At 38.7% G+C, this 16,441-nt stretch overlaps 1 protein-coding gene across 4 annotated transcripts in view; it reads right to left on the reverse strand.

The window, feature by feature from the left end:
- LOC139934058 (ATP-binding cassette sub-family C member 8-like) overlaps positions 1-16,441 on the reverse strand; it is a 38,928-nt gene that overhangs the window by 3,134 nt on the left and 19,353 nt on the right. For 3 of the 4 annotated variants that reach the window (XM_071928348.1, XM_071928349.1, XM_071928350.1), the window contains 15 exons: positions 15,875-16,015; positions 15,254-15,473; positions 14,189-14,409; positions 12,128-12,297; positions 11,184-11,253; positions 10,597-10,754; positions 8,908-9,000; positions 7,758-7,860; positions 6,694-6,807; positions 5,109-5,220; positions 4,187-4,317; positions 3,453-3,531; positions 2,824-2,932; positions 1,460-1,563; positions 1,091-1,224 (listed from right to left, as the gene is read on the reverse strand). In XM_071928348.1, the coding sequence (XP_071784449.1) occupies positions 1,091-1,224; positions 1,460-1,563; positions 2,824-2,932; positions 3,453-3,531; positions 4,187-4,317; positions 5,109-5,220; positions 6,694-6,807; positions 7,758-7,860; positions 8,908-9,000; positions 10,597-10,754; positions 11,184-11,253; positions 12,128-12,297; positions 14,189-14,409; positions 15,254-15,473; positions 15,875-16,015 (1,959 nt within the window). The remainder of the gene's footprint in view (positions 1-1,090; positions 1,225-1,459; positions 1,564-2,823; positions 2,933-3,452; positions 3,532-4,186; positions 4,318-5,108; positions 5,221-6,693; positions 6,808-7,757; positions 7,861-8,907; positions 9,001-10,596; positions 10,755-11,183; positions 11,254-12,127; positions 12,298-14,188; positions 14,410-15,253; positions 15,474-15,874; positions 16,016-16,441) is intronic. The other variant, XM_071928351.1, reaches the window with a different exon arrangement.

A 16,441-nucleotide genomic window follows, 5' to 3' on the forward strand; every position in this document is an offset into this window, starting at 1 on the left:
GAGCAGCGGAGAGCTGTTGATAGTATAAATCATTTTGAGAAACGCCTCCTTATGAAGGAACACAGTTTTTGAGAAAGAGGTAATTGCTCACTAAAATAATAAAAGGCTTCTAGCAAGAAGCCTTTTATTCCAATCTGAAAGCACACTATTAATTTAGTACAACAAGGGTGTTTTTTCTTTCATCATTTTCTTGCAACTTCAATGACCATTTGATTCCAAATTTTCACAGGCTTGTTATTTTATGCATACTATGTAGGGATACACCAAGTGAGAATACTGGTCTTTGACAATTACCAAACCTGTCAAGTGCCTTTAAGAGAAACAAGTTTGGTTAAATACCTTTTCATTTCAAAGTCACATTTATATCTCCATTGACATTTTGTAGTTAGAGGATACAATGATATATATAATGTGAAGGCATGTTCTGAGAAAGCAGGGCAGAAACACATGAAATAACACCAAACAATATCTACACAATGGTGACCAAACAATGTGTAGACATGTACACATACTGTGGTTATACAAAGCAATAATACTAGAACATGGAATAGTTAACGAGGAAACAACAATAGAAAACGTGTAAGCTTCTGTTAAAAAAAAGAGCAACAGAATTACAAGCAGAAAGCTACAATGAAAGTACCTTTGCTCATGGACACAAAATAAAGTTACATAGACCCTTTAAAGGTAGTGGACACTATTGGCAATTACTCAAAATAATTATTAGCATAAAATCTTTCTTGGTGACGAGTAATGGGGAGAGATGATGGTATATAACATTGTGAGAAACGGCTCCCTCTTAAGTGCCATAGTTTTTGAGAAAGAAGTAATTTTCCACGAATTTGATTTCGTGACCTCAGATTTACATGTAGAACTTGAGGTCTCGAAATCGACCATCTAAACGTACACAACTTCGTGTGACAAGGGTGTTTTTTCTTTCATTATTATCTCGCAACTTTGATGCCCGATTGAGCTCAATATTTCACAGGTTAGATATTTTATGCATATGTTGAGATCCACCAACTGTGAAGGCTAGTCTTTGACAATTACCAATAGTGTCCATCGCTTTAATTGACCTGTGACCTAAACCTACCGTTTCCAAGTCGATGGATGCAGTGGCCTCGTCCATGACAAGGATACGAGTCTTCCTCAAGAAGGCACGAGCCAAGCAGAAGAGCTGCCTCTGACCAACACTGAAATTCTCTCCTCCTTCAGTCACCATCGCATCTGTTACAAAAAGCAAATATCTCATTAATAGAAGCGCCGTTGTTAATCTATACAAAAAAGAGAAGCAATTTTGTTGAAGTACCTTTGCTCAAGAACACAAGTTAAATGGTTAGGCATTGAACCCACACTCTAATGATTCAGCCATCAGAACTTGATACAGAAAAAAACATACACAAAATGTTGACAAAATTCCAGGCTGGTTATCATTTGACTTATAAAGATCTTATTTTCTTACCCAGTTTGAGATCCAGATCCGACACAACGCCTTTCAGCTGAGCGATCTCAAGAGCTTCCCATAATGCATCATCATCATGCTCACCCCTCGCATCCAAATTAAACCTTTAAAAGACAACAAGCATCAATTGTAAGAACTGACATCCACCTGTTATTATAGGCTTACAAAATTCGCAAAGTAAAATCTTTGGCGATTCGCCCCACCCCTGAAGGAACAGGTTGCCTTCTCAAAGAAATATTGCAGTTCAAGAATGTTTGATGTAATGTTTGATCGTTGCTGGCTTGGAGGGGATTCGAACCCTCATTCTGGTGACTCTGCTACAAGAGAAAATAAGCTGTCTTATGCACAGAAATATTTTCTTTTAAGAATAATCCAATGATTGAAGATGGCTGGGCAGGAAGGGATTCAAACCCTCAGTCTGGTGACTTTGCTACAAGAGGAAACACTTTTTTAAAAAATTTTTTATGGAAGTTCGCCCAAAGCAAGGCTAAAAGCCACTCAAGGTTAAGGGCTACAAGGAAGAAAACATAGAAATGTAGTAACTCAGTAGAGCTGAAGGTAGGAATTGATATTCCTCTTAAAAGATGGCAGATCATAAGATGAAGGGCAACATGCACCAGGCAAGGGGTTCCAAAGAGATGCAGTACGAGGGAAAGTAGCTCTTTGTTCTACATCTCGGCACAGCCACAGTATAAGGATGAGAACAAGCAGAAAGCCATGGTCTCACGCTAAAACACCCTGACAGGAGGAACAAGGTTGGATAGACTGGTGGAACATTTACCATGGAAATATCTGTAAAACAGACAGAGGCTGGCCACAGACCTTCGGTGAGAAAAGGATTGTAGTGTAGATCCTAACTCTTCTCCAACCAAGTTAACAGCCGTCTTATGCACAGAAATATTGCCTTTTAAGAATGATCTATTGTTTGATGATGACCCGGGCCCAATTTCATAGAGCTGCTGACCACAACAATTTGCTTAGCATTCAAATTTCTTCCTTGATAAAAACGGGATTACCAAGCAAATTTCCACGTGCTTTTCAGGAGAAGCAAACAACATCTGAATACCAGTATCAAGCAATATGCAACAAATGAAAATTTTGTTGGTAATCAAGGATTTTATCAAGGAGGAAATTTCATGTTCAGCAAGTTTTTGTGCTTAGCAGCTCTATGAAAATGGGCCCAGGCAGGAAGGGATTTAAACCCTCATTCTGGTGACTTTGTTACCCCATAAAGCAACCTGTCTTCTTGCGAAAATATTGCCTTTTTATTGAATGATCCATTGGTTGCTCATGGTCGAGCAGTAAGGGATTCGAACCATCATTCAAGTGGCTCTGCTACAGTACACTGGACATCCCAGACATACCTGATTGTACCAGTGAAGAGTACAGGGTCCTGTGGGATGATAGCAAAGCGACGTCTGACTTCTCCTAACGGTAGATGAGCAATGTTCATACCGTCCACCATGATCCTCCCTATGATGATAATAACAAACCATTTAAAAACTATACCAACCAATAAAAACATTTCCCAGTGAAGACTTTTTGAGGATAACCCTGAAAATATAGCCCCAGTAGATAAATTATATACTGAAGATATAGATCACACAATTTTAATATATGAGTCAAATATTGATAAATATAGCAATCCTATATTGAAAAATTTATAAGAGGTGGGTATGACTATGAGTACAGTCAACTAATGTTGCCACGAGGGGTTGCCACGAGTGCAGTCGGCTGAAGTTGCCTATAGTAAAGAAAGGGTCAATTAGTGGTTAACAAAATATGATCAGAAGACGATCAGAGCATACTGATCGAAACGTCGAGTTAAACCAACGGTTCTTTTCAGAACCACCCCAACTCATTTAGAGATAGTCATTACATGGTGTTACCGCAAACTCTTCTATATAAAATATGATCAATCTTCATTAAACAGCACAAATCTTTAGTCATTAGTCACACTAAATTTGAGTCAAAGAATTGCTGATATATATACCTTTGAATGTCTGAATAATCCTGAAGAGAGTCAAAGTAAGGGAGGATTTACCGCTGCCAGTCCGACCACAAATACCAATCTGTTAATGCGAAAATGTGTTCTAAGAAAACTTCAAAGTAGTATTTGCAAAGCACCTTGCCATTGATCTGGACAAGCTTTGAGAGGGGCCAGCCATTCACAAATGACCAAAAAAAACGTACGGTGGAACCTGCTTAAAATGTAGGGTAATAAAATTGGTTATCACACAAGTGCGAACAAAATACCAACAAATATATCACTTTTGCAAATTATAAATTGTACCTCCAGACGCTGTGTGGCAGGTTTTGTAAAACATGTAATGTAACGGGCAAGTGCCCGTTACATTACATGTTTTACATGGTTTACCTAGCTACATGGTTTACCTAGCTACTAGGATATCAATGTGCTATATACATCAGGAGTATTGTTAATAATAATAATAATAATAATAATAATAGTAACAATTTATATAGCGCCAAATCCATCGAAAGCAATGCTGTACGGCACTTAATACAAAGAAACATTTAAAAACAAATACCCTTTATAGATAAACAGAAAAGCAACGAGGTATAAAAATAAGTTTAAAATCAGCACAAAAAAAAAGTGAAAATTGACAAGCAATTATAGAAATAAACAATAACACAATCTACACATTGTTTGTGGGTTAGAAATCCAATCAATTGTCCCGCTTCACCCAGTGAATCTCAGAATCCTACCTTTTCCCCGGGTTGGAACCGAATATCGATATCGTGGAGGACTGGGTCAAGGTCCGAAGCGTAGCGTGCCGATACACCGCTGTATACGATCTCACCCTTATCTGGCCAATCAGGACCCGGATCAACGATACCTATGAAATGAAAAAATGGGGAAATGTACTCACCTCTTTTCAGAAAATAAATATCAAAAGATATAAACCCCAAATAGATTAAAGGCACTGGACACTATTGGTAACTACTCAAAAATAATTGTTAGCATAAATACTTACCTAGTAATGAGCACAGGAGAGCTGTTAATATAAAACTTTGTGAGAAACGGCTCTTGCTAAAATAACATAGTTTTTGAGAACAAGGGAATTTCTCACTAAAATAATAAAAGACTTCAGGCCTGACGCACACAAATTGGTAAAACAAGGGTGTTTTTCTTTCTTTTTTTCTTAATTGAGCCCAAATTTTCACAGGTTTGTTATTTTATGTATATGTTGATATACACAATGTGAGAATACTGGTCTTTGACAATTACCAAACATGTCCAGTGCCTTTAGCCTCTTGTTACCGCATTGCTTTGATAAAAAGAACCACTGGTTTCCGTATTATTTGAAGCACACAGGTGCACTTACCGTCATAATTCTCTGTCTCAATAGATTTATAATACTCTACTCGCTCCATTGCATTCATCTATATCTCTAGATCAGCAGACATACGAATCACCCAGTTCAACATTCCAGAGAACAAATAGCTTAAAGTAAGAGGTTCTGGACAGAAACTCACAGTCATAACTCTCTGTCTCAATAGATTTATAATACTCTACTCTCTCCATTGCATTCATCTGCATCTCTAGATCAGCGGACATACGAATCACCCAGTTCAACATTCCAGACAACAAATAGCTTAAAGTAAGAGGTTCTGGACAGAAACTCACCGTCATAATTCTCTGTCTCAATGGATTTATAATACTCTACTCTCTCCATTGCATTCATCTGCATCTCTAGATCAGCGGACATACGAATCACCCAGTTCAACTGACTTGATATCTACAGAAAAAAAGTAACAAATTTTCATTCGGTTGATGGGAAGGTATATGTATCACTCTTACAATTATTGGCAATAAAAACCTTTGGTTAGACTAGCTTAGAGCAAAAATGGACACTAGGTGACAGCAGACTAACCAGGTAGTCCATTGTTCTTAAAAATGTGCACAAGCTCAGAGCTACGTAAACAATGGACATTTACCTGGTATGTCTGCTGCCACCTAGTGTCCAAAAGTCTCCCATTGACAGTATAAAGAATTATAATAAACATTTCACTTCTAAGCAATGTGGTTATGTAAACAAATTTATTTTTGTATGCCCCAAAATTTAAGTTAGAACACGTAACACTTCTCAGATTGTGTATTCCTATTAGAAATAATTATTCCTGTGTGAACATATTCGTTCCAGATATTTGGCGATATCTAAAAAACACAACCACCTTTTGAAATGAAATGTTCACATTTTAGTTTTATTATGTGTATCTACATTTGGAAGTGTCGTGGCTCGTGGCCGAGCGGTTAAGAGCACCGAATTCAAAGTCTGGTGTGCCTGATCAGCAGTGTGTGGGTTCGACTCCCCAGCCGTGACACTTGTGTCCTTAAGCAAGACACTTGACCATTGCTTCGTCCTTCGGATGGGACGTAAAGACGTTGGTCCCATGTGTTGTGTAACACAAGTAAAAGAACCCAGTGCACTTATCCAAAAGAGAAGGGGTTCGCCCCGGTGTTCCTGGTCCGACCGGCAGCAAATTGTGCCACAGCATCTTGTAAAGAATTAATCAGAATTAGGTCTCATAATTCAAACGTAGTCCCACATCTGGCAGGAATACTGTATGCTACAGCGCCAGGAGCGTCACTGGGTGACGGACATGTGCGCTTTATAAGAAGCCACAATTATTATTATTATTACATTTATATATGATTAATACAATCAAATGGTTTCTAAAACCAAAGGTATACTTTGCCTTTAAAGGAAGGTTTAAAGATTAGTTTTGTTGACAAAATACTTATTTATAGCAGAATAAAGAAAGAGAGGTTGAAAAGAGAAAGATTAAGCTGAATACAGGTCTACTTGCTGAGAAAACAACAACAAAATGTCACATTATTTCGAAAAGAACATTGAATCCATCCATGTTTAGTGAGGTGACAACTGGTAACAAACGCATCTTTGGCCGCAGCATTTGCAAATGGACACCAAACTTTTGGTTCAAATGACTTAGGGTAAAAAAATCATCAAGTTGTTTACAATATCAACAACTGCAGTGCTATGACCCTACCTTTAACCAGGATAAGTTTTAACAAATTTGGGGTTTCACGAAGAGATCCCAAGAAAAAAACAATCAATTATGCCCCATTCACCAAGGAAATGGACATTGTTTACAATTCAAATTATAATTACCACAAGGGAAACTGACTATTAAGTTATTAAACATTTTGATGACGAGACCAAAATAAAATGTTGGAAACTCGGACTTACACTAAGAGCGTAGGTTATTGCAAGGCCGACGAGACTTGGCTGTAGGTTATGGGTCAAGGCAGAGATCATTGTAGCTAGGCCGGCCAGCAACACGATGGTAGCTCCAATCATATCCTGTGTGTATGATAAGAATTATGAATAGTTAAATGCAAAATATATAGTTTTAAAATGGCCTGAGGTTTTACCCTAGCAGAGTCTGTCTCAAAGCCTTTATAAGGATAGTTAAATATGTGGCACAAATTACTATTATTATTATTATTATTCAACATTCATATAGCGCCTCTCCAAAGGATCGAAGCACTTAACAAAAATGTTTAATCTAAAAGCACCTACAAATATTAAATTAAAGAGTGAATAAAAATACACTGCACAATAGCAATAACTTTTTTTAAATATGAAGATAATAAAAAAAAAATATAAAAAAATATTAACATTCTACAAGAGAGCAAATGTTCAAAGATAATTAAGTCACTATTAATGTTTATACACACATAGCACAATATTAGGTATTTCACTCTTAAGTTCATCAAACAAAAATACTACATAGTTGTATATATTTTTTTTACAAGAATAAAAAGACCAGACCAGTAAATTCACCTATAAAAAAGACATTCGATTTGAAACTTTGCGAAAAAAGAAAGAAAAAAACATGTGACGCAGGGCAACACAGCGGCAGCACACGAGAAATTAACTCACTTTCCCTAGGAACAAAGGAAAAATAAAAACAATAAAGACATTTTGTAAAGCGCCTAATGCAAAAAGCCTGTAAGCTCATAAAGAGAACAATTACAAAGAGAGAAAGATACAATTACAAATAAGCAACAACAACAAATGTAAAAAAAACCTGAAATATTAATGGATTTTCTCTTTGCCTCGATAGCCTAGAACTGGTTGCCTATTAATTGCCTTGTTTGTCATGGCCATGGCCTTCACAACAGAATCAAGCAATTTTGAAAATGGCTAAGGCTAATGGCGGCCATGACAGCATTTGGGATGAGAAACTGCCTGCTCCTGAAAACTTAACTTTTAAGGTTTGTGGTTAATGTATCAGACGCTGCACTTACCAGTCTGCTCCCTAACCATCTGTTGCCTGTGTTCAGGTAGAGGAAAGTCAGGTTACTACATTCGATCTTCTTGATTATGGCCTTTTGGAAGCGCCGATGTTGCCTGACAGGAAAAACAAAAATACAGCAAAACTGATGAATGTAGACCATACTTTTGCTGAAAATTATACACACACAGATAAAAAAGGGGACAAGTCTGGTGCGATTATTGGCCTACTTTGGGCAACAATTATTGTTGACTATAATTTGACGAAGTAAGCCCGAACTCCGTCTAGTCGACGATAGTTGGACTACGCTATTCAAATATTTGGAACCAGCTTACCAGGGATGTTGCATCGCTGGTTATCAATAGCCAATTTCATAGCACAGTGCAGAGACTGGACCAGAGAGTGGATGGGACATAAAGACATTGGTCCCGTGTGTTGTTTAATGCTCATAAAAGAACCCAGTGCACTAATCGAAAAGAGACGGGGTTCGCCCAGGTGTTCCTGGCTGTGGCTGCTGAATGCACCGTAGCACCTTGTTAACCCTTAAAAGGTACTACATATTGGGTCTCAGAACTCATAACTTCAATAACCTTTCTGTATAAATGTAGAGACTCAGCGCCTTGAGTACCTGTTGGTAGATACGTGCGCTGTATAAGACTTTGATATTATTATCACCAGTTATCAGAAAATGATAACACACGTGAGCCGCCGATGAGTCTTTTGCACTTCAACCTCTACACGCTTGCTTAATCTAGTAAACCACTAGCCAACCACTGGTCCTTGCACAAGCTTCTTGACCAATGCATGTTACCCATACCTAATTATAAGGCTCTTTAAAGGCACTGGACACCTTTGGTAAGACCAGTCTTCTCACTTGGTGTATTCCAACATTCATAAATAACAAATCTGTGAAATTTTGGACTCAATTGGTTATCAAAGAGAATAATGAAAGAAAACACCCGTGCTGCACAAATGTGTGTGCTTTTGGATGCCTTTTCATATTTGAGTGAGAAATTAGCTCTTCCTCAAAAAACCACATTACTTCAGAGGAAGCCATTTCTCACAGTAATTTTATACTACCAACAGCTCTCCATTGCTCCAAAGTATTTTGAGTACTTTGCTAAAAGAGTCCAGTGCCTTTAACTATTAAAGGACTAACTTACTTATAAGCTCGGATGGTTGACAACCCTCCCAGTGATTCAGAGAAATGAGCGTAGACTGGAGACTTGCTGATGCTGTCTAGACGTTGAATATCTCTGCAGGGATTAAACACAGACCAGTAACAGATTATCAGATGCGAAACATATGGGGATAAACACAGATTCTGATGACTACATACAGCAATGGTAATGGTCAGGAATTACAATGAAAGTTGGGGTATGCAAAAAAATCATTCAAGATGAAAAAAAGTAGAAATAAACCAACACAATGAGAAAGTAATGGGCAGGATTTTATGATATATTATATAATTTTATGGTAAATTAGCAGCTATTTCTGGGATTTGGTTCCTATATCAGTCTCTCCTGGGCCAAATTAGAGCTGCTTATAAGCACAAAAAACCGCTAAGCAAAACAAAAATTTGCTTACAAGAATATGGTTACCAAACTACCGTGCCACATGTGCAGTTTGTGACTGGTATCCTGCTCATGTATGCTTAGCAGAAAATTGTTCAGCAATATTTTCTGCTTATTAAGCAGCTCTATGAAATTGGACCAAGGGCCCAGCACCAACATACATCCTGAACCTGTTACATCTTCATGCGCCACCCAGGCAGATCAGATCATCTGACACCAAACTTCTACACATTACACGCACACGCCACTCATGGGGAGCCCGATCCTTCTCTCAGTCTGGCCCATCACTATGGAATAAACCCTCCCCAAATCAAGGACAAGTTACTACTTATACCAGCTTCAAAACTCATTTGAAAACTTACTTTGAGCTTAATCTCTATGTAACTCATTGTAGACACACTTGGTTCTGGCATCGCTCCTGCGCCAGGAGTGTCTTTTGGACAGACATGGCACAATATAAACAGCCACTTATTATTATGTTAATATATATTTGGTTTGCGGTAACACCACGTGTGTATCAGCTTGTCAGAAATGTCTTTCTGTATTCTACTAGATGAATCGAATTGTTCGGGAGACTTCTCAGTTCTGAAAAGAACTGTCCTGCTTTTTAACTACTACCCCAGGCGAAAGGTATAGAAAATTGAGTGGAACTACTACTTTAGCTTACAGGATTGTAATTAACTACACAGTTCTTGAATTAGTCTCAACGTTTCGACTAGCCTGCTCTAGTCGTCGTCAGGAGACTGTGGTAGTAGAATATAGAAAGACAGTTCTCTAATAAGAACAAACTCTACCTGGTAGGTACATAAGCACATGGTGTTACCGCAAACTAAATATGTGACCCGCTCTGTGAAAATGAGTCAGATGTAGACAATTTAAAAAATTGAGTTATATGCATGGCTCGAAAGAACACACCAGAAGCAGTTATTTGGTGTATGTCTAAGCTTTGGGGTATATCGCGTTGCTGAGTTACTCCCATTTGAAATTAGCCAGTGTATAATTTTTTGTTAAAAACGAATTATAAGTAAAGTGATGTTTCAAACTACCATTTCGATACAAATTAGACAAGTATGATCACAAAATTGATGTATTCATAGCTTTATTGCCTAAAAAAGGGTGTTCTGAAGTTTAATTTTTAATATTTTCCACTTTAAACTGTCCATTAGTCAATAATGCATTGGGCGACATCTGACTCATTTTTCACAGAGTGGATCACATACAAGTTAAAACCTCACCATGCAATTCATAAAATCCTATATGTTATTATATCATCTTTACCTTGATGTAGTGATGAAGACTTTCATCAGCAGGAGGTACAGAAAGAAGACAGGGATCAATGCAATAATGAAGTACCATGTGACGATAGCGTTGACCAGGATGGCAGAGAGGCAGTTGACTGTGAAACGCAAGAAGCCACCCAGGGTCCCCCCGAGCCTCTGGAGAGAAAGAGAATAAATCAAACATTTTCAAGCAAAAAGCTTATATTAGTAAATAATTTTGGTTTTTACCCATACACCGATGTGTGTTAGCACTGTATATACTCAGTACTTTCCCCGAGTCCTGTGAAAAAATATCACAGGCATGTTACTCGGGTGGGATTTGAATCCACGACCCTTGCAATTCTAGAGCAGTCTAGCAGATATTTAGAATGACATTCAACATAACAGGGAAACAGTTTTCATAATCAGAGAGCTTTTAAAATTTCTACATTTGTACAACATATAGCAGGCGATATTTAGAATTACATTCAACGTAATAGTGAAAAAGTTTCCCTCATGAACCAGGGAGACTTTTAAATTTGTTCATTAGAACATGGAAAGACTTTCAGGAAACTTTCCGCAGAATCAGAGAGTTGGGAGCTATACCTGATCGATTGTAGCAGTATCTGATGAGAAGCGATTCAATACTCGGCCAATTGGAGTTATGTCAAAGAACCTGAGAAGAGAAAGGAGACCAAGCAAGAGACAAAATTATGAGCTGTCTTGTTTTAGACCAGGGCCCCAATTTCTTCTGAGCAGAAATAATAGTTTTTTTTTGGGGGGGAGCTAATCATCCTTACTCGCAGCTAAGAGCTGAATTGCGCAGGACGCGGCTACACTGTGTTCGAGAAGCTGGCATGCCTTTGGCAGCCGGCCACATCAACCCATTATGACCACGGAGCACAGCCAAAGATCGAAAGTGTTTGATTTTTTTTTTCCCCCCGAGGGAGGAAAACCAGATGCAGGATTCCAGTCACAGTTTGTTTACACATTTGACATTGTAGTTTGGCTGGTAACCTTATTCTGGTAAGCATAATTTTGTTGTGCTTAGCTATTTTTGGTGCTTAAGCAGCTCCATGACAGCGCTGCTTTACGGTAAGCAAATGAACTTGCTCCAAAACACTGAAAGCAGGAGAAATTCTACCTGCCCATTTCAAACCCACTTTAAAGGATTTGGCTACTTTTTCAAAATGTCCATAGATTTACATTAAACTTACATGGTTTGAAGATAATGATAGTGGAAAGCTTCCCTTCAAATATAACTTACTGAGGTGCTGTAGTTAAAAAAAAAAATGAGTAACACAATGTAATGAAAATACGTTTGTAAGTGCTTAAAACAATTTTGGTCTCATAAGATGAAAACTATTTTCATGACATTGTTTTATTAATTACCCCAAAACTACAGCACCTCAGAACGTAATATTTTCAAGGAAGCGTTCTACTATCATTATCTTCAAACTGTGTAAGTTAAGTGTAAATCTGTGGACATTGTGTTTTTTGTTCTACAAAAAGTACATACACCCTTTAAGAGAGGTAGACGTCACACTGACCTCATTGGTGCCCTCATGACAGAATTGAGCATACTATTATGAAGTTTTCTGGCAGCAAAGAGAGATGATATATAAATCAATGTCATCCCAGCAGCCCCAGCAATGATGCTACCGATTGACAAACCAGCGTAACCTCCGAGGTAGTAGTCTAAAGACTCCTGTAGCTGTTCCTGAACAAATCACAAACAACAATCACCCTGATTAATAATTATTCATAAATACCTCAGACAGTTTCGCTATTGCTATTGGTGGAGAGCATGTCACGTGGGTGTGTATAAACCTTTGTTTATGACCAGTAAAAAGTGTTGAAACATGGGAGTGACACATGAGCTTGCACCTGTCCTTATTAGAGTTTCTTCATTCCTATTGGTCGAGAGCAACGGCTGAAACAGTTGTGCCACATCACGCGATACGCGCGACACGCACAGCATTCCCTTATAAGGAGTTGTTTACCCGAGGGCCTCCCCATTTCATAGCTGGAGGGGTGTCGCATTGAAAGAAATCATTGAACAAATATAACTTGGCATTTATTTTACTGTTTGACTAAAAAGTTTTGATGTGTTTTGACCGAAAAGGTATTTATAGATGGGAATCGAAGTGTGTTGAATCGGTTTCCAACTGGTGGTTCAAACCCGCCGAGGCCTTGTTCTTGATAGTTTACCTCAACTTCGCCTCGGTAAAATTATCAAGAACCAGGCCTCGTTGGGATTAAACCACTAGTTGAAAACCTCTTCACCATACATTGATTCCCTTTTTAGTAATAACAACAATAACAGCGCTCAAGGTACTGCAACGTTCAGTATCTTCCCAGAAAATATTTTGAGCTACGTTTTTTAAGTATGAGACCAATAGACCGATCCATGAAGCTCCGCCCCATTGCGTATTGACCAATCACAGCGCAACGAAGGTCCATCAAAGAAAGGCATTGGAGAGGCTCACGTGTTCTTGCTCACATGTGCACTATGGGCGGAGCCTAATGGATCGGTCTATTCCTTTACATAGCACCATGAAATGGTTTACAAGGTGCTTTGGGTCAAATCTAGCCAGGGGCAAATCCCATTCCTGTTTTTATCAAGGAAGAAGTTCCATGCTAAGCAAATTTGTGTACTTAGCAGCTCTATGAAATTTGGCCCAGAGCTTCAGTCCAGTGCACTTATTAAAGAATTATAAATATTTTGAAGGACAAGATTCATTCATCACATTAAATATTTCTGGTTCAAAATAATTATATATTTGTTACCCCTCGATCTCCATAAGGTAAATGATATGTTACAGGCATAGAGTTATATATAAGAACTAGAGAGCGCACTGGCCGATATACGCGCCCCGATATGCGAGCAGGCGGCCATTTTCTAAGTTGACAAAACAGCTATCTCACAGCGTGTGTTTGCTCACAGCATGTGTTTGTGTGGCCATTTTGTAAGTTGAACAAACAACATCGCGTGAGCGTTCATATTCAACGCGCGTGCATAATGACGCACTTGTCATCTTGCGGTCCCGTGGCGTTTGTGCACGAAGCATCACTCGTGCGCTCTCTAGTTCTTATATATAACTCTATGGTTACAGGCCACCAGAATGTTCTGGTTGTGAACTGGATTGCAGGCATATGCTTACAGAAACATTCCGTTGTGTAAGAGTGCAAAACATTGTTTCTCAATTTTGCAAAAAAATGTTGTATCTTGCATGAAAACGGTCCACACTAAACCGTTTTATCTTGACGTGTACGTGTTTTGTGTACATCTAGACTAATTTGACATGTTTGAAAATTTCACTCTCACATGTAACAAAAGTGCAATTTTATGAGAAACATTTTTGCACCGACAACGGAAACTCGTTTCCTATGTTTTGGCAGCGGTTACCACAACGATATCATAGATGTTAAATTTTCATCAGGGATAATGAATATTAATTTTGGTTTTTACCCATACATCGATGCGTGTTTAGCACTGTATACTCAGTACTTCCCCCGAGTCCTGTGAAAAAATATCACAGGCATGTTACAAACAATTTTTAATAATTACATGTTAGGGGTGCATGTATATATACTATTTTCAGCAATACCTGTGTTGCATTTTCCAGCGTCAGATTATTCCCTTTCTCAGACCAAGCCGAGAGCCAGTAGTTGGTGCCGATACCCAGTCCATACTGGCTAAATACCAGCAACAGCGAGGCGATAAATGTCCAGTAGCCTAGGGCTCTGATGTAAGAGAGGTACACTTTCCAGGAGACTGACCCCTCAGCTCGCTCTTCTTTCTCGACAAGACGACCAGTTGATGAGTCACCTGGGGGGGGGGAAGAAATATTTAGGAGATATATATTGTTATCTATTATTATCTATTTGAACTCGAGACAAACACAGTGATGAGCAAAAACTAAAATAAAGCTTCCGTATAGTCCTTATAAAGGTAGTGGACTAGACACTATTGGTAAATACTCAAGGTAATTGTTCGCATTAAAACTTACTTCGTTACGAGTAATGGAGAGCTGTTGATAGTATAAAACATTGTGAGTAACGGCTCCCTCTGAAGTAACAGAGTTTTTGAGAAAGAAGTAATTTCTTACTTTAACATTTGAATTAATTATTGATATTTATAAGGTCTCAAAAGTTTCTGAAAGCACACAAGATCGTGTGACAAGGGTGATTTTTCTTCCGTTGTTATCTCGCCATTTCGACGACCAATTAAATTCAATTTTTCACAGGTTTGATATTGATACATATGTTGGGATACACCAAGTGAGAAGACTGGTCTTTGACAATTACCAAAGGTGTCCAGTCTTAAAAAGTACAAGGCTACATCATTGAATGTGGCTGCCGAGGTCTAGCCCACCAGGCTCTTTTGGAAGAGTCTTCAGAATGCTGGTTTTAATCCAAACCTGACCAGCCATGGGTATTTTCCAGCCTGCGTACAGACACTTAACCATAATTGCTTCTCTAAATCCAGATGTATAAATGGTAACCTTATAAATTGTGTTGCTCTCAGCTACTATTTGTGCCAAGCAGTTTTATGAATTTGGGCCCAGCAGGTAAAATAATTATGTAAAACGTTTTTACCTGGAAATATTTACGCTAGTTAGCACAATATCTTATTTCTAATATATTCTCTTGTGGACAAAAACTAAAACTACCTTTGGAAATTTTCTTGTCTTCTATGACCTTGGAAGAAGAGATTTGTCGCACCAGTTTAGCCCTCTCCTCTTCGACATCCTCGGCTGCGGAGAGCTCCGACTCAGACTCTGTCATCTCCCTCATCGTGGCTCTCCAGTTGGCAACGAGCTCTGGGTTCTCATCTCGGATATCCTCCAGGGTTCCCTGATGGAGGATGCAGCCGTCTTTCATGTACACAATCTTCAGAGGAACGAGAGAGAAAGAAGGAAAAATAGTGCTAAAATGACTCCATGTTTGTCAAATATATAGACCATGCATCACTTACCGCTGAGATTTCCACAACCTGAACCATGAGCGCATAGCATGAAAGCTTGTGAGGGCAAAGCGTGAAAGCTTGCAAGTGAAAAAGCTTGTGGGTATGAAGCCTGCTTATACTTTTTCATACATTTATCCTTGGTTTTAAAAGCCCTGCTCTGCAATCTGGGGGTGTTCCATATGGTTTTATATTCCTTTTCTATTGATTTGAACTAAGTTATAAAATAAAACTACAATTTTTTATTTGTTTTCAATTTTTTTTTTCCGAGTGGGAATTTAAAACAAACAGATTTCCAATTAAAAACATAGAAATCACATTCCCGTACCTTGTCTGCTTTCTCTGCATACTGTATCTGATGAGTGACCAGGATGACGGTACGTTTGCTTTTTCTCATCAAGAATCCCTCGATGCCTTCCTTGAAGAGGTGAGCGCCAACGTGCATGTCAAGGGCCGAGAGGGGATCATCCTGAGGAGGAATGAAGGTAAGGAGAATTTAGTCATAATCCAAGCTAGGGAGTTAAGAGTAATGGAATATTCTCCCAACAAGAATCCCTCGATGCCTTCCTTGAAGAGGTGAGCTCTAACGTGCATGTCAAGGGCTGAGAGGGGATCATCCTGAGGAGGAATGGAGGTAAGGAGAATTTAGTCATAATCCAAGCTAGGGAGTTAAGAGTAATGGAATATTCTCCTAACAAGAATCCCTCGATGCCTTCCTTGAAGAGGTGAGCGCCAACGTGCATGTCAAGGGCTGAGAGGGGATCATCCTGAGGAGGAATGGAGGTAAGGAGAATTTAGTCATAATCCAAGCTAGGAAGTTAAGAGTAATGGAATATTCTCCCAACAAGAATCCCTCGATGCCTTCCTTGAAGAGGTAAGCGCCAACGTGCCTTTC

The sequence above is a fragment of the Asterias amurensis genome, chromosome 2, assembly GCF_032118995.1.
Source record: "Asterias amurensis chromosome 2, ASM3211899v1".
NCBI lineage: Eukaryota > Metazoa > Echinodermata > Asteroidea > Forcipulatida > Asteriidae > Asterias > Asterias amurensis.